The 25,077-nt window shown below is 36.4% G+C and overlaps 1 protein-coding gene across 7 annotated transcripts in view; it reads right to left on the bottom strand.

Moving 5' to 3' along the window:
• CDC27 (cell division cycle 27) overlaps positions 1-25,077 on the bottom strand; it is a 55,198-nt gene that overhangs the window by 23,266 nt on the left and 6,855 nt on the right. For 6 of the 7 annotated variants that reach the window (XM_018065307.1, XM_013972516.2, XM_018065305.1 and 3 more), the window contains exons 2-8: positions 18,930-19,005; positions 8,124-8,271; positions 6,445-6,570; positions 2,516-2,613; positions 1,632-1,786; positions 1,315-1,526; positions 202-316 (exon numbers count right to left, since the gene is read on the bottom strand). In XM_018065307.1, coding sequence (XP_017920796.1) covers positions 202-316; positions 1,315-1,526; positions 1,632-1,786; positions 2,516-2,613; positions 6,445-6,570; positions 8,124-8,271; positions 18,930-19,005 — 930 coding nt within the window. The remainder of the gene's footprint in view (positions 1-201; positions 317-1,314; positions 1,527-1,631; positions 1,787-2,515; positions 2,614-6,444; positions 6,571-8,123; positions 8,272-18,929; positions 19,006-25,077) is intronic. The other variant, XM_018065308.1, reaches the window with a different exon arrangement.

The following is a 25,077-nucleotide window of genomic DNA, read 5'->3' on the forward strand; positions in this document are numbered from 1 at the left end:
AATGTAAAAATCTGAATATGCTTAATTAGCTATATGCTGAAATAAACTACAGTTGTGAGTTACAAACTTACGTGGTCAAAAGAGCAACCAGCTTTGCGTCTTCTACTATACCCAGGAGGCTATAATAATGATGACCTTCTTTTACATTCAGATAATTTCTCTAAGGCAACAGCAATTCATTATATTTTACAAGGAAAATACCTTTTTTGAAGGGGCTCCGGTGGGTGGCACGTCAATTACAGAAGATGTATTAGTGTAGTTTTGTAAATAGGATCCATCTCCAGGACTTGGGGTTTCTAATGGCAAAATCCCAAAACTGAGAAGAGGTTGAAATCAAGGTGTCAAAAAGTCATCAAGGCATATATAAAGCAGCAGTATACTTAAATTAGAAGGTCTAAAAGGAAGAGAATGGCAAATCAGTCTTGGGGGCATTGAGGATCTAAGGGGCAGATTAAAAATAAGCTGTGAATATAGACTATTCCACCCACCAAAACTAAAATTAAAAAAAAAACGAATAAGGAACTAAACTGAGCAGTAACTACAGATCTCAGGAGATGTATTAGAAATAAAGAAGAGTAGCTTTGTAAAAGCTAAGATCCAAATTATCAAATTAGTTCAAATTCTTGGAATTTATGTGATTTAGACACTATTACAGAGAAAATATCCTTAGAGACCAATGAATGCATGTGTGGAATCAATGAGCTTTGTAATCTCATGGTCATACTATTTAAGTAATTCTCTGGCCCTGGGACCCAATTCACAGTCTGTTCTAGCACATAATTTTTTATTTTGATTCTTTTGGAAATGCATCCTCTGGCCTGGGTTCCTGTATTTATTCATACATATATATTTCTAAAAATTTCCACAGAACATTTCATATATTGAGAGGTGTCATTCCTTTCCCATTTTGGAATACAGCACTTTAACCATTGCTATCACTGATTATAAGCATCCCAACATTTTAAGAGGTTCACTGCTATTCACTGATGCACAGTCATAAACAGAGTATCTTTTAATGCATACAACAGCTGAATAAGGAATGCTTAAGTTTAAAAATTTTCTCCAAAAAAAAATTAATAAATAAAAATAAAAATTTTCTCCAACACTTAATATGAAATTGTTATTACAGATACTGTATTTTTATTACTTGATTTTCTGAAAATGGAATAGACTCATTATTAACTTATTAAATATCTCTATTTCCATAATGATTTAGAAGTTGCTGTTCATATTAATTTATATTACCAATATAGGAATTACTCTAAGATCATTTAATATTATAGCACATTTTAAAGTATCTTCTATTTGTCTTACCTTGGGGTTAATGGGCTAAGAGCAGCTGGTCCTCCTAATAAACTTCGACCAGTTTTTGGTTTATTTTGAACCTGTTTAGATAATATGGAAGTTCCTGTTCCAAGAGGGACAGTATCTGGTGAAATTACAGCCGAATCAATATAAGACACTGAAGAATCTGTGTTCAATGAGTACTTTGAATTGGAAGATTCTAAATTCAGTCTGTTTAATTCCTGAAACAGAGAATTTCTAACATGTCATTTACAATACCTTATTTAGCTCAGATCACTGTTTTTCATTTTCACAATATTTTTAACACTAGTGTATAATATACTTACAATTGTGTCCTGGGGTGTTTCTGTAAGAACTGTCTCAGGCTGTCTGTGAGATAAACTATGATTAGATACTAGTGTTGTGCAAGAGTTGGGCAGACAGCTGCTAAAGTTCTGTAAAGATGTTAATTTAAATGTTTGGTCAGGATCTGGCTTTTCACCTGTGAAGGGGGAAAAAAAAAGTTTGCTTTTGAGGAAATGGAGGTTAAATTAAAAAAAAAAAAGCATAAGCCAGCAAAAATAAAGCCTTATTCAGAGTTTTAAAGTTCTATCTATTTCAGTGAATCAGATTTATCTCCCAAAAGTAAACATCAGTGTACTGTAAAAGTGTACACCAAAGATAAAGCTGTACATTTAGAAAATAAGTTAAACCACAATGAAACTGACTTATAATAAATCACAGGAACGTACAGATTTCTGTGTTTTAAAGCAGAAAGCAACTAGACCTCATTTTGCTCAAGGTAAGGAATGAGGGTGGAGAGGTGAAACCTAGAAATCAAAATAAAATTTTAAGCACTTACATGTATATTGACACAACATTTTAAAATGATCCTTCAGGCCTCCTAGAGCATATATACTATGACAACTCCCCACCCCATATTATCCAGGTCTCTGGGTATTCTACTAATTTCTTTTCTTATCCAGAATGCTATTTTGGCTAACTTTATACTCACAACACAACTCATTCCTTGACGACACAACAAAGGCCACATTATTCCTGAAACATGATTCTACCTTACTTCTTGTTCTCAAGTTTAAAAGCCTTTAGCTTTGAAAAATATTTGTCTTGTGGATATATAATTTGTATCACTTTCCAAAAAACAAGCAGGGGGAAAAAAAAGGGAAGAAGAAATGGGAGAACCCTCCCCTAATCACCTCTACAAACTTACCTATTTCACATAATGATTCAAAGGGGGACCAGAGGAAAGGATTTAAACTAAGGCTCTTTTGGTAACATTCTGATCCTTTGGCAAGCCGATCTGTCTTGCTGTAAAGACAAACAAATAGATCAGACAAGCTATAAAACCTAAAACATCTATTACAAAGAAAATTTGTTACAGAAAATTAGGTAAATCTTATATAAGTTCTGTGCATTCTCTTCTAAATCCTTCCTTAAATGATCAATTTCTCCTTCTTACCATCCTCCAATCTTTATTATTTAGGCGATTTCAAGTCAAAAGTCAGGTGAAAGCAAATAGAAAATGAATTGAAAGGCATGTTAACAAAACAAACAAATAATCATTGCTTTCTTAGATACTACAACTGCTTTTCATTTCCTTTTGGACATTACAGTTAATGAGGCGATATGGGAAACATGCAAATATTTCAGTCTTATTCTTGATTTTAAATATAAATCCCAGTGGTAATTTTGAAAGTGACTTAAATGCTTTAAATATAGCATACTTAAATGCTTTAAATATAGCATACTTAAATGAGAAGATATTTTAACAAACTAAAGGTGGCAGCTTTTAACAAAAAGGAAAATTCATGTTTCTAAATTGGGTGTATAAAGGCTTACATTCAAAACATGGATAACATTCTTAGGACCCTATATACTTGAAACAATCTGGAAATTATTAGAACAGCATTGTGGCCTCCCTAGCTTTTAAATGGGAAAGAAGATGAGATTGAGGGTTAGTAAGACTTGTAGAGCTTTCAGGTTAAAAAATACTACTGACCTGGTTTAAGACTGAAATTCTTCATTATCTAAAGGAAAAAAATTAAGATACAGCAATTTTTCCAAAACCCCGAGGTTTTAGAAAGGACCAGATGGCATTGAACTAAACAACCCTCATATGAAACTATCAGTTAAAACACATAATCTGTTTATGTGCTATCAGTATACATCAGAGAAATGAAAAAAAGATCCCCTTGGGGAACTAGATATTAATGTGCCTTACTTTCAAATTTTGCAAGTGAGTAGAAACTAGAATAAATGATATAATAAAGACAAGAAAGTACCACTAGTTGAAGCTTATTTAGCTTCCCAGATTTGTCTAATCTGACCCAATAAACACATGGACACAGAAAGAAACAGAGGAAGGAGACAAACTTTCAGAAAACGTAAGTTTTATCAAAGTCTGTATCTAAGGATTGGTTAGATGAAATTTCTCAAAGGGAAAATAATTGTAACAAGAATGATATATTCATTTACCATGTATAGCAGGGTAACTTAAAAACAGGAAACAAAGACATAAAAGTATTTTTGGAAAGTAAAAATGAGGAGTGGAAAGTGGAAAATGAATGCTTGGGAACTTTTAATATAAGGCCAGGAAAAGAAAAATACAGTGAAAACTCAATGTTTGAAGATTATACCAAAACTAACTTATATTATACAGCCCCTCACCATGTCTATAACTAAGTATGGTTTGTCTATTTATTTATCTTTCATGTGCTCTCTTACAATTGATTATACGCTTTCTGAGAATAGGAAACTAGATTTCTCATGATCTGATTAATACACCATAAAATATATATAAAACAAAATGTCTACCAAGAAGAGATTAGATACACACCCACATACACACACACAGATACTGGTATGTACAAATAATATAAAAGTTAATTGGGACAACTCAACACCAGAAAAATAAACAACCCAATCAAAAAGTGGGAAAAAGACCTAAACAGACATTTCTTCAAAGAAGACATACAGATGGCTAACAAACACAGGAAAGATGCTCAACATCGCTCATTATTAGAGAAATGCAAATCAAAACTACAATGAGATATCACCTTACACTGGTCAGAAAGGCCATCATCAAAAAGTCTACAAACAATAAATGCTGGAGAGGGTGTGGAGAAAAGGGACCGCTCTTACACTGTTGGTGGGAATGTAAATTGATACATTAAATATAATTTAAATTACATTCAATGGAAATTGATACAGCCACTATGGAAGATGGTATGGAGATTCCTTAAAAAACTAGGAATAAAACCACCATGAAGGGAAGTGAAGTCGCTCAGTTGTGTCCGACTCTTTGCAACCCCATGGACTGTAGCCTACCAGGCTCCTCGGTCCATGGAATTTTCCAGGCAAGAGTACTGGAGTGGGTTGCCATTTCCTTCTCTAAAACCACCATATGACCCAGCAATCCCACTCCTAGGCATATACTCTGAGGAAACCAAAATTGAAAAAGACACATTTATCCTATTGTTCACTGCAGCACTATCTACAGTAGTTAGAACATGGAGGCAACCCAGATGTCCATCGACAGATAAATGGATAAAGAAGTTGTGGTGTACATATACACAATGGAATATCACTCAGCCATAAAAAGGAACACTCGAGTCAGTTCTCATGTGGTGGATGAACCTAAAGCCTATTATACAGAGTAAAGTAAGTCAGAAAGAGAAAGAGAAATATCGTATACTAATGCATATATACAGAATCTAGAAAAATGGTACTGAAGAGTTTATTTGCAGGGCAGCAATGCAGAAAAAGACATAGAGAACAGACTTACAGACATGGGGAGAGGGGAGGAGCAGGTGAGATGTATGGAGAGAGTAACATGGAAATGTACATTACCATATGTAAAATAGACAGCCAGCGGAAATTTGCTATATGGCTCAGGAAACTCAAACGGGGGCTCTGTATCAAACTAGAGGGATGGGATGGGGAGGGAGATTCAAAGGAGAGGGGATATATGTATACCTATGGCTGATTCACATTGAGGTTTGACAGAAAACAAGAAAATTCTGTGAAGCAATTATCCTTCAATTAAAAAAAAACTGGGGAAGGAGCCAGATGTGGAGTTATGTCCCAGTCATGTCTGGGAGACAGATCTATAATTATTCAATAGAGAGATAAAAGGAGGAAAAGACTTAATAAAATTAAGCTGCCTGGAGTGCCCCTACTTTAGATCAATATTTTTAAAAACTAAAACTCAGAAAGGAAGTTTTCCAAAGGACTGGGGTTAAAAATAGCCATTTAAATGGCACTGGAAGAAACAGGTTAATCTAAGAACTAGACTTAGAATCAGTCATGCCCTAAAGATGCAAGTCTCACGTGCTACTGTAGACAAAAAGACCAATGTAGTGTCTATATCAAAGTACTGGAGATAAAAGATAACTTAACAAGCTGTAGCTTCAAAACTATAACAGGGAGGTTTCTAAATTACTGAGTACAACTTTGGTCACAACAGGCATAGGATGGTTGAAATGAAAAGCCAGTTTTTGGAGCAGGGTTGTGCCCTATTGGATACCTGACCTTTTAATCTTTATGATAAATAAAAATAATTACTTCTCTGAAAAAGAGGAAAAACCTTCCTTCATGATTAGGACTTGATACAAATGTACCTTCAAAAACTTTTAAACAAGTGATCTTGTTTTAAAATAACTAGTAATACATATACAGCATTTCTATGATTTAATACCTTCCCTTTATTTTATTAAACTTTATTTTGATATAATTTTAGACTCACATAGAAGTTGAAAAAATAGTATAGTTTTTATGAAGTTTTATCACATGTATATATTTGGGTAACTACCACTACAATCAGGATACAGAACTGTTCCAAAGTCCCAAATAAACTCCTTTAGCTACCTCTCTATAGTCCCAGTACTCTTGCCCCAACTCTCATGTCTGAGAACCACTGATCTGTCTCTATCACTGTAACTGTGTCATAACAATAATGTTCTATTAATGCTATCACAGAATATGTAAATTTTTGAAATTGGCCTTTTTCTCACTTGCCATAATGCTCTTGAAATCCATCCAAATTATTATGTTTATCAATAGTTTGTTTCTCTTTATTGCTGAGTAGTTCATTCTAGTACTAGAAACAATTTTCTGGTAATTTGAATCATTCTTACTTACCAATATACATGTCCCAACAATGAAAGAGTAAAGCAAGCTGAATCACCAAACTCAGTAACAATATCATCATGGCTTTTCTGCTTATTAAACACTCCGCCAGATAAGATCTGTTCCCCTTCTGCAAGCCTTTAAAACACACATTCACAGATTTTTTTAAAAGTCAATATGAAAACCACTGTGTGTAAAGACATTTTTCATTACGAATGTACCTCTTACTATGGAGATATAGTAAAAAGTTCATGGTACCTTTAGAATACCAATAAACATGTATTAAGAATCATTTGGGAGATTGGGAATTTACCATCTTAAAATTTCAGTCCTACCTTTTAAAAACAGAAATAGTTACCTTTAGTCTGTATGTATAAATCTAGCCTGAGCAACATACACATTACTCACATCAGACTGTTATGCTGGGGGAAAACAGCTCTTCATTAACAGATTTGGTGGTCCTTCTTAGTTCTATAATTCCTTGAAGTAGGAATTTGCAAGGAGGTTAAATAAGACTAACATTTTAATTAAATATTGCATACTTAATGGCCTCAGTTATTTTTAAGTTTACAACTGAAATGTGAATAGCACTTCACCTCTTTTTATCAATTATGTTTTCTTGATATAAAATTACAAATATTCCCCAAAGGGAAAAAAATTTGCCTGATTTCACTATATATTTTTAGCATATCAGAGTTTATAATGGTTCATGTTTTAAAGTTTTTTCTAAATCATCATGTGGAAAACTCTCAAGTAAGCTTATATATCCTAAACATAAAATGTGACATCTAAAGATTTTTTTTACTATCAGTGGGATTTTTTTAAAACTATAAATATTTATAAATGGGATAAGAAAGTCTAAGGTAAGAACTGGCTTAAGAAACTAGCAAATTAAATAAGTATATTTTAAAGAATTCAACATTAGAATCTTTGGAGTAGAAGAAATTCAATAGCAAATGTCTCAGAAATTCTATATATATATATTTTAGCTGTAATTTAAAAGTCACCAATTAGACACTGGACAATTAAATACGTATCAGACTATGCAGACTTTATGGGGTTTATTTATATCCTTTCACTGTATATCTATCAACTAAACGGGGTCTATTTGTATCCTATGACTGTATACCTATAAACTAAATACACAGGATTTACAGTTATCTGTTTAGTCACCTTTACCACTATTCCATTTTTCGCAGCACAGAAAAAAGTCTGACAGAACGTAACTACCTAAATCTCTAGCTGCCTCCAGATTCAGAATATGGACGGCTGACTTGGTTGAGCTGTCATATGCCAAAGAAGTGTTCTCCTAAATCTGTCCCCTTGCTTAAAAGGAGTAATGGTTCCCCAAAAGAATGATTTTGAAGGGCAAATAACTAATTACACAACTGTCTGGACACAAGGCAGCATTAATCTCAGGTGAACTGGGAAGCTAGGTTTTCAGGCTTATTACAATCATTTTACAAAATCATAGGAATTAGTTACAACTTAGGTTTCTCCAGATTTAAATTCTATTTATACCATAACAATAAAATCTCTCCATAACAAAATAATAGGCAGCAGCATTTCAAAAGTTACTGAAATAGACAAAACTCTACTACCAAGAGGGGAGAAAGGGAGTCAAAAGAATTTTATCCAGAATTCTACAGTTAAGTAGAACAAAATTAGGTAGAAAAGATTTAGAAACTTACTTGCTGAGATCAACACAACATTTTGCAAGCAGGTATTTACATTGTGGTGTAGTACAACTGTGTCCTTTCAAAAGTCTATATGCTTTATATGCTTTTCCTGAGCGGTAATAACAGGTTGCCAGTAAAAACAAGGCTTCTTCTGAGTGTACTAAGAACAAACATGAAAAAAAAAAGGGCTGGTATTCAGTATGTTGAATGATAATTATTGTTTAGCGATACGTAAACAAGTTTAGCAATAACGAATAAAATTAGGCATGTTATTCAATACAAAAAACAATTTATTAATTCAAATTTCAATTAAGGAGAAATACTTTCCTGATACAAAAGTTAGTTCCCCAAGTCCTGACTACCTTCTTTCCAGAAGAAAAAAAGGAAATAATACAATGAAGACAACTGTAGCATTCTCTGTAAATCCTTAAGATCAAACACAGGCACACAACTGCCCTTACATAGACTATCAGGAAAGCATCATTTTTATGTAGTATTTTTCTGAGAGATCCTTTGAGAGGACAGAAGTCAAATTTCATGAGGGGGAAACTCAGCGTTATAAACCTAATTATCAATCTGAAAATTTCTACATTAAACAAAGACCAAACTGGAAAACAAACAAAACTCACTTATTTCTAATACCAAATACATAGTAGATTATATTCAAGATAATTTAAGGAAAAAAAAATTCTAAATTGTGAATACCCATACTATATAAACATTGAATTGACAGACTTGACACTTGTCCAGTAACAATAATTAAACTGCTCTTTAATGGCAAGAGCTGAATTATTCATAAACCTCTTTCCTTTTAACATTAGGAAATGCCTGGTTAATGAAATGTAGCATTCTTCTCCTTTATTTACTCTCTCCCAAACTGACCATCACCCTACTTCTGTCCTCACAACCTCCCAACCAATTCAGATGAGAGTCTATATTTTTTTTTCCCCCTTTGGCCACTATGCACAAGACGTGGGATCTTAGTTCCCCTACCAGGATCAAACCCTCGCCAACTGTAGGAGAAGCACAGAGTCTTAACCACCAGGGAAGTCCCCAGATGAGAGTCTACAGAGGTAAGGATAGAAAGAGGGAAACTCTTAAGTTCTGTACTTCTAAAAATGGGTTATATAATAATATCAGGTTATGTAATAATATCAGACTGAGGGACCATTTAAGCCTCTGATTCCCCAAGTGTGGCCCCTATACCAGCATCAACACGACTTTGGAGCTTTTGAGAAATGAAGTTCTCTGGCCCCATCTCAGCTCAGACCCACTAAAATCAGTAATTCTGGGAGTGGGGACGAGCAATCTGTGTGGTAACAGACCCTTCAAGTGATTCTGATGCATGCTAAACTTTGCGAATCATTAAATTTAAAGTACAGATAAACCTGCCACATCTTTCTGAAAAGCTAACTCAAAGATGTGGGATAAAAAAGTAGCTTGAAATTTTCCTTTTATAAAGGTTATTATTTTTTTTCTTTCCTGTTGTTTTATGCTATATATGCACAAGCAAAAACCAACAGAACTCTACTTCTCTGGTCCATCTTATGATTTTTCACGAAACCCTAGTATAAAAAACAATGTACAATAAGATATCGTGTAGTAAATGATAAGAATTTTAGTGTACAGGTGCTAATAGGATATACAGTAGTATCATTCAGAAGTAAAAAAATGAATGGGGACCTCTATTGCAATGGGAACAAATTGTTAATTTCATTGAACTACAAGTGTTAATTCACATAAGTTAGAAAGTGTGATTTCTTCTAGATTTTGCAAAGGCCTGGTTTCTTGTCATCTAATAAATTAAGCTTTTAAAAACTAATTATTGTACCAAAAAACAATGGCTCTCCAAAGCTAGTTCAACTTTGAACCATAAAAATGCTTCATCAAATGTTTGTTTTCAAACACTGAGTATATCTAGGTTAATTTTTCACTGTAGTAAAATTCCATAATAACATAAAGACACCAAATATTGTGTGTATGATTTTAGTGTCATAGTGCAATTACTTTTTTGAAGTATGATGACTTAACAACTATGTTTAAGTGAGATTATGGATTGGAGGTTTAATCAAACTTTAAGCTTAATGAAACTATAAGATAGTGAAGTAAACTGAGATCAACTGGAAGGATTGTGAAATACATGGACTGAAAGGGGTGGCTTTTTGAAGCTTCCCAGAAATAAACTGACAGTCCAAACATAGCTAGTGAACCAGTAGTGAGTGGCTATAATAAATCTAAAAAGGAAAGAGTATTGACAAATAGATTTCATCTGGAACAGTAACTTCAAATGACTGACAGTGGCTGCCTCAAGTGCAAAACTCAGAGAAACTAAGGCTGATCATGGCTTTGCTAGTATAAGTGTGCAGAAATCAAAATAACAGGATCTGGAAATAGCTATAAATGTCTGCATGACATTTATTTGCCATCCTTTATTAAGAGCCTTAGTCAAAATACATGATTGGGAATTACATGGTCCATAATACACAGTCGACCCTCTGGAGCTGAGCTCTCCATCTGCAGTTGGTTGCATCTGCAGTTGGTTGCATCTTCAGATGCAGAACTCATGGGTGGTCCTGAGATGACTGTATTCTATAATCAGGAATAAAGTAAATACTGATTCCACAAAGTCACTTGTAATACTGATAAATCAATCATGTATGAGTTAAATCAAGGCACATCCATATGACTAAACACAGTCGTCCAAAAAAAACCCTGAATTTTTTCAGAATGCATTGTTAGGTGAAAAAAATGAGTTACAGAACAATACTGAAACTCCTCTTCTTACAAACAGGTTGGGCTTCAATATAGGGTAGATCATTTAATATAAGTTCAAAATAATTAAGAGGACCTTAAGCTTGCATCCTTCAGACACAATGCCATCAAATGGGAAGATGAATTAGCTTCTCAGTGCTTTTAAATCAGATAGACACCTCTTCATGTTGATTTATATGAAGTCCAAAATGGACTGGTTATAGTAAGACTTAAATGTTTGTTGAGGTGAGTGCTCTTTATCTGGCCTTGATAAACTCTAAATACCACAGAGAACTCCTTAGAAGTTAGAGTACCATGCTTGCTGCCAGGTCACAAACACTTAAGTTTTAAGTATTCAAAGAGCATAACACCTATGAATCATTCGTGGTTTGTGATACGCATTTCATCTTGATCATCTTCTAAGCTCTCACGTCACCTACAGACAGTACAGCACGTGGATCAGAGCAATGACACTAGAACCAAGCTGCTTCTTTAGTTTGGATTTCCACACCACCACTTATTAGCTATGTGACTCAGGGCAAGTTAACTTCTCTGATCCTCAGTTTTGTCATCTGTAAAATAAGGACACAGTGACACCTACCTCTAAGTACTTAGTGCTGTTAGAATTAAATGAGTTAATATGTAAGAACTTTGGATAGTGCCTGATATATAGTAAGAGTTGTATGTGCTATTATTAAATTATTACTATTGACTTTCTCCTAAATTTATAATACCTGACTAGTCATCTGATATTTACATGGGGTATACATACATAATGTTCAGCCACAAACTCAGGTGATCCCATCTTATCACTTTTTTGCTGACTGATTTCAAATGCCTGGGTGCTATGCTTTGCATATGATGCAAGATTCATTCCACCCTTCTCAGAGTCATTTCTGTTGAATACTTCATCTGTATTTACAACTTCAGTATTTTAATACTATTCTGAATTTTTATTTTCCTCATGCGTGTTCACACTCTAAATTTCAGTACTAACTGGTTTTATACTTGTAGATAATGGGGGTTAATAATATTTTTAAATACTTTGAAAACATGATTGGTATAAATATACCACGGGTAAGAAGGCTGGAGGAAATTTTAAAAGGAAACGACAATACATAAGGAGAAAGCAGACAGACTTTGCAAGCTGTGTAAAGATTTAGGGATAAATTTTTATAGCTATTATACATCTCCAAAAGGTTTTACAAGGTAAAGAGAACGGGGTTGATTTGGGAGGGGGTAAATCAAAGCAGCAGGAAAGACTAAACACAAGAGAATTAATAAGAAGGCTTTTCTACTAAGACACTGGTGTTTTAGAATAGGGTGGGAACATTATGAATCCAGTTTTGCATGAATTGAGTTTGATATATGTGATATTTATGTGAAACATCTGATTGATGTAATGAAACAGTTGAGCCTTGGATTTTAAACGATCATTGGGAAGACCAGAGTCTTAGTTCACTAACACAGAATGAAAATGAAAACTATAATGACTTAAAAAAACAGCATTACAAGTTCCCTGGTGCCGGTGGTTAGGATTCTGGGCTTTCAATCCCCGAATGTGGTCTAGGGTTCAATCCCTGGTTAGGGAACTGAGATCCTGCAAGTGGCATGGCATGGCCAATAAATAAAAATAAAAGAATATTTTTTAAAAATAGCATCATCTTTCTTATCAGTAATAATTTAACTGTGACAGTAAAAGAATAGGCCAACGGGCCAGATCCTTTTTGTCCCCCCATATGACAAAATGACTTGAATTTCTAGCGACAAGATACATTTATAAAATTTTCCACTGCTGCTGCTGCTGCTGAGTCACTTCAGTCGTGTCCAACTCTGTGCGACGCCATAGACAGCAGCCCACCAGGCTCCGCCGCCCCTGGGATTCTCCAGGCAACAACACTGGAGTGGGTTGCCATTTCCTTCTCCAATGCATGAAAGTGAAAAGTGAAAGTGAAGTCACTCAGTCATGTCCGACTCTTCGCAACCCCATGGACGGTAGCCCACCCAGGCTCCTCCGTCCATGGGATTTTCCAGGCAAGAGTATTGGAGTGGGGTGCCATTGCCTTCTCCGATAGTAATGGCCTAAAAGTGATACAATATGTCATATTTCTAGTAGTATTTGGACAACTTCTTTCAATGATGACCCTAACATAACTGGAAATAATTTTCTTTAATGTTGCCATTTGCAGTCACATATTTCTGTGAATTTGGGCTCTCACTATAATGGCTAAGACAGAGAAGAGAATCAGATGCTGAATCTTTTACTCTGATTAAGTTCTCTTCAGCTAAGCCGAATTTACAGAAAGCACTGTATTCAATGCAATTTCTACACCTGGCCCATTAATCATTAAGACAGGTAAAAACCTGGCGAACAATGGTCTTAGTTTCTTCATTTCTAAAATGATAATAGCAATGTCTATTTTATAGAGCTGTTGAAGACTAAATAAATATTAACTACTCAGAGTACCTAGTACACAGTAAGAAATCCATAAATACTAGAAGGTACTGTGATTATTTTCAATCAAATCCCTTATGATTATACAGTAGAAGTGAGAAATAGATTTAAGGGCCTAGATCTGATAGATAGAGCGCCTGATGAATTATGGATGGAGGTTTGTGACACTGTACAGGAGACAGGGATCAAGACCATCCCCATGGAAAAGAAATGCAAAAAAGCAAAATGGCTGTCTGAGGAGGCCTTACAAATAGCTGTGAAAAGAAGAGAAGCGAAAAGCAAAGGAGAAAAGGAAAGATATAAGCATCTGGATGCAGAGTTCCAAAGAATAGCAAGGAGAGATAAGAAAGCCTTCCTCAGCGATCAATGCAAAGAAATAGAGGAAAACAACAGAATGGGAAAGACTAAAGATCTCTTCAAGAAAATTAGAGATATGAAAGGAACATTTCATGCAAAGATGGGCTCGATAAAGGACAGAAATGGCATGGATCTAACAGAAGCAGAAGATATTAAGAAGAGGTGGCAAGAATACACGGAAGAACTGTACAAAAAAGATCTTCATAACCAAGATAATCACGATGGTGTGACCGCTCACTTAGAGCCAGACAGCCTGGAATGTGAAGTCAAGTGGGTTACAAACAAAGCTAGTGGAGGTGATGGAATTCCAGTTGAGTTATTTCAAATTCTGAAAGATGATGCTGTGAAAGTGCTGCACTCTATGCCAGCAAGTTTGGAAAACTCAGCAGTGGCCACAGGACTGGAGAAGGTGTTTTCATTCCAACCCCAAAGAAAGGCAATGCCAAAGAGTGCTCAAACTACTGCACAATTGCACTCATCTCACACGCTAGGAAAGTAATGCTCAAAATTCTCCAAGCCAGGCTTCAGCAATACGTGAACCGTGAACTCCCTGATGTTCAAGCTGGTTTTAGAAAAGGCAGAGGAACCAGAGATCAAATTGCCAACATCCGCTGGATCATGGAAAAAGCAAGAGAGTTCCAGAAAAACATCTATTTCTGCTTTATTGACTATGCCAAAGCCTTTGACTGTGTGGATCACAATCAACTGTGGAAAATTCTGAAAGAGATGGCAATACCAGACCACCTGACCTGCCTCTTGAAAAACCTATATGAAGGCCAGGAAGCAACAGTTAGAACTGGACATGGAACAACAGACTGGTTCCAAATAGGAAAAGGAGTACGTCAAGGCTGTATATTGTCACCCTGCTTATTTAACTTATATGCAGAGTACATCATGAGAAACGCTGGGCTGGAAGAAGCACAAGCTGGAATCAAGATTGCCAGGAGAAATATTAATAACCTCAGATATGCAGATGACACCACCCTTATGGCAGAAAGTTAAGAGGAATTAAAAAGCCTCTTGAAAGTGAAAGAGGAGAGTGAAAAAGTTGGCTTAAAGCTCAACATTCAGAAAGCTAAGATCATGGCATCTGGTCCCATCACATCATGGCAAATAGATGGGGAAACAGTGGAAAGAATGTCAGACTTTATTTTTCTGGGCTCCAAAATCACTGCAGATGGTAACTGTAGCCATGAAATGAAAAGACGCTTACTCCTTGGAAGAAAAGTTATGACTAACTTAGATAGCATGTTGAAAAGCAGAGACATTACTTTGCCAACAAAGGTCCGTCTAGTCAAGGCTATGGTTTTTCCAGTGGTCATGTATGGATGTGAGAGTTGGACTGTGAAGAAAGCTGAGTGTTGAAGAATTGATGCTTTTGAACTGTGGTGTTGGAGAAGACTCTTGAGAGTCCCTTGGACTGCAAGGAGATCCAACCAGTCCATCCCAAAGGAGATCAGCCCTGGGATTTCTTTGGAAGGAATGATGCTAAAGCTGAAACTCCAGTACTTTGGCCATTTCATGCAAAGAGTTGACTCATTGGAAAAGACTCTGACACTGGGAGGGATTGAGGGCAGGAGGAGAAGGGGACGACAGAGGATGAGATGGCTGGATGGCATCACTGACTCAATGGACGTGAGTCTGAGTGAACTCCGGGAGTTGGTGATGGACAGGGAAGCCTGGCGTGCTGCAATTCATGGGGTCGCATAGAGTCGGACACGACTGAGCGACTGAACTGGACTGAACTGACTGTGATTATTATAGAGCTGGAATAGTGTCTGCTCCCATTGCACTCCACAGAAATACAGTCAAGGGTAGTTAGGTTTCATATTGAGAGAAACTAACAATGAGTGAGTTTCCAAGAGTTAAGCATTGTATCAGAAACAGATAGAAAGTGGATTAAACAGTTTTATGTAGATTAATCTGGAATCCTGCCTCAACTCTATGGGAAAATCCTAGCATCTAAATTTGAAACCACTAATTTGCACACTTTTGGAAACTAACTATAATAACCAGAAACTGCCTAACGTTAACAAACTAAAAAAGAAAAGTCAGGAAAACATGAGGGCTACTTAGGAATCAATGAAAATATATGTAAGTAGATTATCCACAATAAATCTTGCTTTTATTTGCAGAGTTGAGCAATGTGTCATATTACCTTCTTTGTAAGGCTCTCACTTTTCTTAATCTTTTCATTTGGACCTAAGACTTCTGCTCCATAGACCTTCCCAACTTTCCTCAAGAACTACAGCACTCTCAAAGGGATGCTAGTCCCTCCTGCCCCAGGGCAAGTTTGGCTTCTTCCTTGCTTCTCCCATTTTATTTCCCTCCTGCCCCAGGGCAAGCTTGGTTTCCTCCTTGTTTCTCCCAACTATTTTATTTCCAAGTACCATCCTGTGCTCTTTTGTGAAATTCCCTGCTGGTGAGATTCATATCTTCTCCTTTTAACTCTTGGTTACTAAATTCAAGACATTCTGCTTCATTAATAAAAGAATTTTGCACTTCATTCACAGTCTTCCTCTCCTACGTCATTTCCATACATCTACCAATTCAACTTCATCTGGATTTCCAGTACCTCTCCTAAATCCTCTTATTTATCAATCCCTGTGTTAACTTTCCTCTGTAGTTTACATTTCCTGGTCTACATCTTGTCTATATTCTTTAATGTTCTTATCCCTTGTCCTTTTCTGACACATGTCTAACAAACCCCTAATATCTACCTTCTATGCCTGCAGTTCAGTTACTAAGCACTTTATTAGAGTAAAATCATATAACTGAGCAGAAAGGTTCCATTACTAGTTCCTGCAGACACACAAAAATAAAACTTACTTACAATTATAAAAAAACTTTTAGTAAGTAATCCAATGGGAGATTACTCAGTAAGTGGGAAAACTGAGTTAAACATTGGAGCAAAAAGAAGGCATCACTGTTTCTAGATAAGACAGTTATAGTATCAGTCAGTTCAGTTCAGTCGCTCAGTCGTGTCCGACTCTTTGCAACCCCATGAACTGCAGCACACCAGGCCTCCCTGTCCATCACCAGCTCCTGGAGTTCACTGAGACTCACGTCCATCGAGTCAGTGATGCCATCCAGCCATCTCATCCTCTGTCGTCCCCTTCTCCTCCTGCCCCCAATCCCTCCCAGCATCAGAGTCTTTTCCAATGAGTCAACTCTTCGCATGAGGTGGAGTTATAGTATAGTAAGATAATAATACTTCCTAAATTAACTCATAGACTTATTTGGTTTCAGAGAGCACTAATCAAAATATTTGTGAAATTTCAAAAGATTAATAAAATATACATGTAAAATGAAAGAATTAAAAAAACGGTATTCCTACCAAAGAATGAAATGGGGGAAAAATGATGGAGATAGGCCTTATTAGATGTAAAAAGACAATACATAATAAAGTGTTAATAATAAAATAGCATAATATTTAAGTTAAAAATAGAAAATCAACTAATGAAAGAGAGGAGAGGTTCTGGGAACAGAGTAGAACATTTTAAAAAAATTTAACACAAAACTATGTAAAATACCACGTGGAAGGGAAAAAAGCATTTAATAAATAACACTGACTAAATTAAGTAATAACACTATGATACATTTTTTAAAACTTTTTAAATTACCAAGAACTACATATTTCTTGAGTTATAGAAAAATGACAATTCTTCCAGCTACTGGAGCAACAGGAGAAAGTTTAAGTGATAAAGCTACTAAATAAAATTTAAAAGATTAGGTTATAAAAATCAACAGAATTAAGATTAAAAAGCAATCTGGGGAAAATATGCAATAAACAAAGATAGAGTCCACAGAAACAGGAATAAATGTAAAACTAACACTTGAGAAAATACCCAGCATCCTTCAGAATTATAAAAAGGAAGACAAAATTCTTCACAATTTTCTAGTAAGCAAAAACACATTATAATGGTAAATCTCATACTGATAGGGCTATGAGGAAAGCCTCATACTACTGGTGACAGTGATTATCACAACTCTCTCTGTTGGGTTATCAACTAGGCAAAAGTAATTTGTTGTAGAACTGCTTACACATTTTGACTTGTATGGGGCTTTCCTTCTGCCTCAGTGGGTAAAGAATCCACTTGCCAATGCAGGAGACATGGGTTCGATCCCTGGGTCAGGAATATCCCCTGGAGAAGGAAATGGTAACCTCCTCCAGTATTCTTGCCTGGAAATCCCATGGACAGAAGAGCCCGACAGGCTATATAGTCCATGGAGTCGCAAAAAGAGTTGGACACGACTTAGCGACTAAATGACAACCGCCACCTACTTTGACTTGTAAATTCTATCCTAGAGTATATAACACAAGGAAAATGACAAAGCTGTACATAATTATCTTAGCATTTTTGCTAACATGCTAAGTCACTTCAGTCGTGTCTGAGTCTTTGAGACCCATGGACTGTAGCCTGCCAGGCTTCACTGTCCATGGGATTCTTCAGGCAAGAGTACTGGAGTGGGCTGCCATTTCTTCCTCCAGGGGATCTTCCTGACCCGGGGATCAGACCCACATCTCTTATGTCTCCTGCGTAGGCAGGCAGGTTCTTTACTACTAGTACCACCTGGGAAGCATCTTAGGAAGATTATAATAATCAATGACACACAAAAAACCCCACTAATACCAGCTGATGTTGAATTTATTACAGTGCCAGAAGGCCATGCCAAGTGCTTTAAATATATTATTTCATTTTTCAATTCCAAGAGACAATAATTACCTCTATTTTACAGATGAGAAACCTGAAATACTGAACGTTAAGTAGCTTGCCCAAGGCATACTACAGCATGCTTAAGGGTTAGGGTTTGCACTAAGGCTGAAGGCTCAAAATCCATGCTCTAAACCACAGAATACAGATTCTAAAAAAAAAAAAAGAAAAAAATACCTAAAGACTAGACCATGATTAAGTAAACCATAGGGTAAAATCCAAAGCAAGTCTGCACAGTTACTAAAAGTAGTATATAAAAAGCTACACATACTGGGAAAAAACTTATATGAACTAGTGTCAATCATAAAGACAAAACAAGAGTAACACCCACGGGACTTTCCTGGTGGTCCAGTGGTTAAAACTGTGCTTTCAATGCAGGGGGGCACGGTTCCATCCCTGGTTGGGGAACTAAGATCCCACACGCCTTGAGGCAGAGCCAAAAAAAAAGTGATACCCAGAATCTTGTTACAGTCCTAAGAAGTGATGGAATTCCATGTATTTTATTCTTTTACAGTTCTTGGAAAGGAACAGATTACAAACCTTCGGCATACAGTCGCTCTGCTAGGAAAACTGCATCTCTGTAAGCATAGTGGTTTAGTGCTTGCCATATAGCAGCCTGTAAATAAAGGAAAAAGAACATAAATATACAGTTTCACAGTAACTCTTAGCATAGAGCCTTGCATATAATACTCAAATCAACACATCTAATTTAAGTAATAAAACCTCAATATCCACAGCGTAAACTCCGTAACCTATTAGATGAGGCTCTTCACAGTATGGCTCCTAACATCTGAATTTACTCACTTAATTCTCCATGAACTTTTAGACCTCTGTGTCTTTGTATTTCCTTTTCCTTCCCTGGGGAGTGTGGGCTCCTTCATCTATCTACTCTTATAAATTGCACATCCTTGTAGACCCAGCTTTAATAATATCAACTTCATAAAGCTTTCTACACTGGAGGCCTCTGTATGCATGCTAAGTTGCTTCAGTCATGTCTGACTGTGCAACTCTATGGACCATAGCTTGCCAGGCTCCTCTGTCCATGAGATTCTTCAGGAAAGAATACTCCTAGAGTGCCATGCCTTCCTCCAGGGGATCTTCTGGATCCAAGGATTGAACCCACACTCCTTACATCTCCTTCATTGGCAGGCAGATTCTTTATCACTGGTGCCATCTTGGAAGCCCATACAAGGTCATATATGTTGGCTAAGTATATATGAAATAACTATTGCACTGGTAATTCAATTTAGGTTCATTATGGATTTAAAAGACTTTAACGGTTTGGTTAGTGAATTTAACCATCATTTACAGAACTGTACCTAAAGAAAAGTACCTAGGGTCTTATCCCCTTTTTTCCTAGTCCCAGTCTGTAACTGAATCTTTTCTCTAAACCTATAGTTCCCTAAGTGGTCTTCCTGCCTGCAGGCTATAATGTAATCCATCCAGCCCAGAAATCCTGAGTTTGGACAGGAGCTCAAATTCATGTTCCATGACTGTGTCTTGGGCAGGTTACAATGTTTCCTAAGTCTTAGTTTCTTCACTTAAAACATAAGACTCCAATAAAGTACACAATGGTTCCTTGCATATACCTAATAACTAGTCAATAAATTTCAGATGCTGCCATCATCATTTTCATGTCTTCATCCCTGATCAAAACCTCCTAATGATTCCTCCTGGACGGTCCCACAAAGTTTACACAATAAACAGCTACAGAATAAAGTACAAACTCCTTAGGAAACCATTCAAATCCCTTTGGGCCTTCATCATCCCTTTTCAGATGTTGCTCATCTCTCACCAAAGCTGCCTATGGTCTAGAACCAGAAAAGGCCTCCATCAGTGCCTAAACATCAGCTGTACTTTCACATTTCAAAGTACTGTTTGGGCTGTCCTTTAACTTCTATCTCGTGAAATGTGTCTTCTTCAAAATTCAGCTTACATGGTATCTTCCTTTCACTGATCTATCCCATGCAATATTAATGACTCCATTCTATGAGGGCCCAGAAAATTCTGTTTCTACTTCAAAAAAATATATCAAGCTGTTTATTAGATTTAGTCATATATATTGTTTGATTAGGCTGCAACTTCTGTGGGTAAAAGTCAGATTCTCTTTTTCTCTGTAATTCCCTGGTTATCCTACTTAAGTAGTTATTTCCCTAATTATCCTAGATAACTGTCTTTAAACATAGTGAATGCTCAATGAATGCTTGTTGAATAAGTGTCTTAAAACTCTGAATCTAATTTCCACTTACTGACCTACAAACTTTTAGCAACCCAATATGGAGGTAAAATATAAAATATTCCTACTATAATTAAATTTACTAACATGATTAAAACATTGTTGGCAACATAAAACAATACAAAGTAACTTCTAGTGGTTTCTTCCTTGATACAGGTAAGCAAAACATTATAAAGGAATCAAGAATCTGGTAAGGAGATACAGGTCCGTCCAACTTAGCAGTTGGAATATATCAGATTTGAGGGCAATAATATTTTAGTGGTGTGACCTATAAATACCTGAAAGATAACCAGATTTTTCTGGTTAACAGTAGCCTAGATCACGTTATATGTAGAGTACATCATGAGAAATGCTGGGCTGGATGAAGCACAAGCTGGAATCAAGATTGCTGGGAGAAATATCAATAACCTCAGATATGCAGATGACACCACCCTTATGGCAGAAAGCAAAGAACTAAAGAGCCTCTTGATGAAAGTGAAAGAGGAGAGTGAAAAAGTTGGCTTAAAACTCAACATTCAAAAAACTAAGCTCATGGCATCTGGTCCATTACTTCATGGCAAATAGATGGGGAAACAATGGAAACAGAGACAGATTTTATTTTGGGGGGCTCCAAAATCACTGCAGATGATGACTACAGCCATGAAGTTAAAAGATGCTTGCTCTTTGGAAGAAAAGTTATGACCAACCTAGACAGCATACTAAAAACCAGAGACATTACTCTGCCAACAAAGGTCCATCTAGTCAAAGCTACGGTTTTTCCAGTAGTCATGTATGGATGTGAGAGTTGGACTATGAAGAAAGCTGAGTGCCGAAGAATTGGTGCTTTTGAACTGTGGTGTTGGAGAAGACTCTTGAGAGTCCCTTGAACTGCAAGGAGATCCAACAAGTCCATCCTAAAAGAAATCAGTCCTGAATATTCATCAGGAGGACTAATGCTGAAGCTGAAACTCTAATACTTTGGGCACCTGATGAGAAGAACTGACTCATTTGAAAAGACCCTGATGCTGGGAAATACTGAAGGCGGGAGGAGAAGGGGAAGACAGTGGATGAGATGGTTGGATGGCATCACTGACTCAATGGACACAAGTTTGAGCAAGCTCCGGGAGAAGGTGATAGACAGGGAGGCCTGGTGTGCTGCAGCAGCTGGGGTCTCAAAGAGTCGGACGCAACTGAACTGAACTGAGATCATGTTTCCATACTACTTAGATCGTTTTCCTTATCATCTTATTCAATATGCCTACCACTTTTTGAAACACAGTATTCATCCATCTGGTAAACATTTATTGATCATTTACCTTGCTATATGATCCTGATTGCAGTAAAAAATTAATAACATAAAAATTTAACTAATTTGAGAAAATCAAGTTCTTTGGGTGGCCTGCACAAAGCCTTAACATTTTGAATACTTCCCTGGTGGCTCAGATGGTAAAGCGTCTGTCTACAATGTAGGACACCTGAGTTCAATCCCTGGGTTGGGAAGATCTCCTGGAGAAAGAAACGGCAACCCACTCCAGTGTTCTTGCCTGGAAAATCCCATGGACAGAGGAGGAACCAGGAGGAACCTGGTAGACTACAGTCCATGGGGTCGCAAAGAGTCAGACATGACTGAGCAACTTCACTTTCACTGACAATGAGAAATTATGAATAAGTCAGGTATTATTCTATAGACAAGTATCTGGTCATTGTCATCATGCTTTTGTTATCAAACAGTTGGGTAGCTGAGCCTTAGAACAAAAATATGTGGCATTAGCAAGGAGTGAACATAATAAGAATAGGTTTTAAACATACTACAGAATCACTGCTATCTAATTTACTTTTCCTTTATACTACAACACAGCAAAGATAGTTAAAAGGCCTTCAAAAAACAACAGTTAAAAACATATTTAAATTTAATTTGACTCAATTATTTATTGAATGCTTATATGATCCCTACACCTCAATCTAAGGCAGATAAAAAAGATTCCTCTGACATTAATCTAGATGACTAAGTCAGTTCCCTGAGCTTTAGCTTTAATCGCCTATAAAATAAGGATAAAAACGCTTACCTCTGAGATAAGCTTAGCACAATGCCTGGTTAAATTCTAAACCCCCTAAAGAACTAATCTGGCCTTTTGGTGTTTTACCAGACCATAGATGACTTAGGGTTCTGGAACTATGTCTATAGGTATCTTTCAAATATACTCATTTAAATTTGGAAACTGTAATAGTAGTGAAAGGAAGAACTCAATAAACATTTACTTTTAAAAGCAGACCATTTTTCCCTGGATTACTTTAACAGTGTCTTATTTAGCCCCTCTGAATTCTTTTCTACCCTCTGATTCATTTTCTCTTCCTGTGAGTTTTTCACAAGTCAGAGCTGATCTTTACTTAAAATCCTTCAGTGGCTTCTAACTGTTCTTGGCAATAAAAGGCAAGCCACCAAATCGGCAGTGTGCTACAGTCTGTACCTACCTCTTCGGTTCATCTTGTATCACGTTTTCTCATGCTGTCCATGTCAGCACAACGACCTTTCAGCTCCTCAAACCTGCCATGTTATCCTTCTGCCACAGGTCCTTTATACACAATCCATTTTGCCTGGCATACTCCCGCCTTTCCTTCGATCTATGCTAATTCTAGTCATTCTTTGGACTTCCTTCTTTTCCAGGGAAGGTTTTTTATAGGATACCCAGATGAGGTTAGGCATTCTTATACACTCTGATAACACCGAGTACCTTTCCTCTGCAGTGTTTCTCACTGTTGTAAGTTTACACATATTTAGGAGAGTATATGAGTAATATCTTCCTCACTATAATATAAACTCTAGAAAGGTAGGGACTACATCTGGTTTGGCTCACTGGATACTCCCAAAAGTATATACTTTTTAAGTAGGTGCTTAACTAACATATATTGAATGAATAAACAAATGATCTTTGACCTTTTGCTGTCTTCTCATTGCTAGCATTTTACACATTAGTCTTAAATTTTTCTATATATATATCCAATAGTTAAGGATCTCTGGAAATCTTGACAGAAACTCTGTGGTACATAGAACTCTGTTTCTAATACAAATAATTATCACCTAAGTACTCCTTTATAAAATGAGGGATTTCCTAAGAACCTACTGAAAGAACACCACGAGTAGAAAGAACAGATCCACAATTTGATGTTGGAGACCTGTGTTCAAACTTGTGTTCCAGGACTTCAGCAGTGAGACTCTGGGGAATTATTTAACTTTTCTCAACCTCAATTTTCTCATCTGAAAAGTGGAACTCTATTTGTGGACTTGTATAGATTAAATGAAATGATATGGTGCTTCTAGTATATTGACTGGCACTCATTAGGTACTTAAAAACCTTTTCCTTTTCCAGCTCTTAAGATTAACAAATTCTACAGATATAATTGATAGTTTGTATTATATAATGTCTCCGATATATGCCACAATTGTTGATTTTGTAACACATAATCCACAAAAGACCCAATGATTGATTCACCAGCTCTGTCATTGTCATCGCTACTGCTTACCAGGAAAATCTGGCACATAAATACTACGGCCAAGAAGTCCTAGAATTTTTGAGTTTCTTTCTTTTCAAAATTAAATAAGTGGAAGTATCATATTCAAGAGTTCTATCCATTTCTGATTTACAATCAAGTTTTGCTCAGAATAAAATCATTCCTTTATCACCAATTCTTAAGGGGGTCAGAAAGTGATCGTGAAGGTAGCCAATAAAAACTCGCACACATCCTGGAAGTGAAACTTGACACATACAGCTCCCATTACACTCTGCTCAAGCATGTGAGTGACAGTATGTATCTTCTGGGGGAATGGAGTCCGGAACGAACTATTCTCTAAAGCATGACAAATTGGTAGCTGATGACAGGCAGGGCTAAGATTAGCGACTACCCGCCCTGCCCGCCCCCATTCATCCCTTCCCTTGCTCAACTGCTGGTGTAAACCTGCCCCTAAAAGAATAACATTCAGTGCATCACTTCAGGTGTTCTGTAAATTAAAGCCAGATGGAAGAAATGCTGCTAAAGGTTATGAAGCCAAACTGAGCACCACCACCACTGAGCCCCCAAATAAGATTAAAAGAGAAATTTTGCTGCTTAAACTAATGAGTCAGTTCTAGACCACAATGACTTTTAAAGATAATTAAATCAACACCACAGAAATTAAATGGCAAAGTTCCTTCTCCTTGTTGCTCTTCTTAAATATGAAATATTATTTTAAATATAAACAAACCTCTGTAAATTGTACAACTAACTCAGACTTAAATATGACCACCTAGATTGTGTCATTCTTGTTTTTTTCAAAAAAGGAAATAGGTGTCTTCTTTTAGACCATTAAAAAAAAATGGGCAACATAAGAAGGTATGAAGAAAAAATCACTTTGGAATTTTCCTACTATACATTACAGTGTAATTTCTTGAACTCTAATTTACTTCAGGTCTACATCAATGGTTCTCAGTCTGGGCA

Source organism: Capra hircus, chromosome 19 (genome assembly GCF_001704415.2).
Source record: "Capra hircus breed San Clemente chromosome 19, ASM170441v1, whole genome shotgun sequence".
NCBI classification, from domain to species: Eukaryota; Metazoa; Chordata; class Mammalia; order Artiodactyla; family Bovidae; genus Capra; species Capra hircus.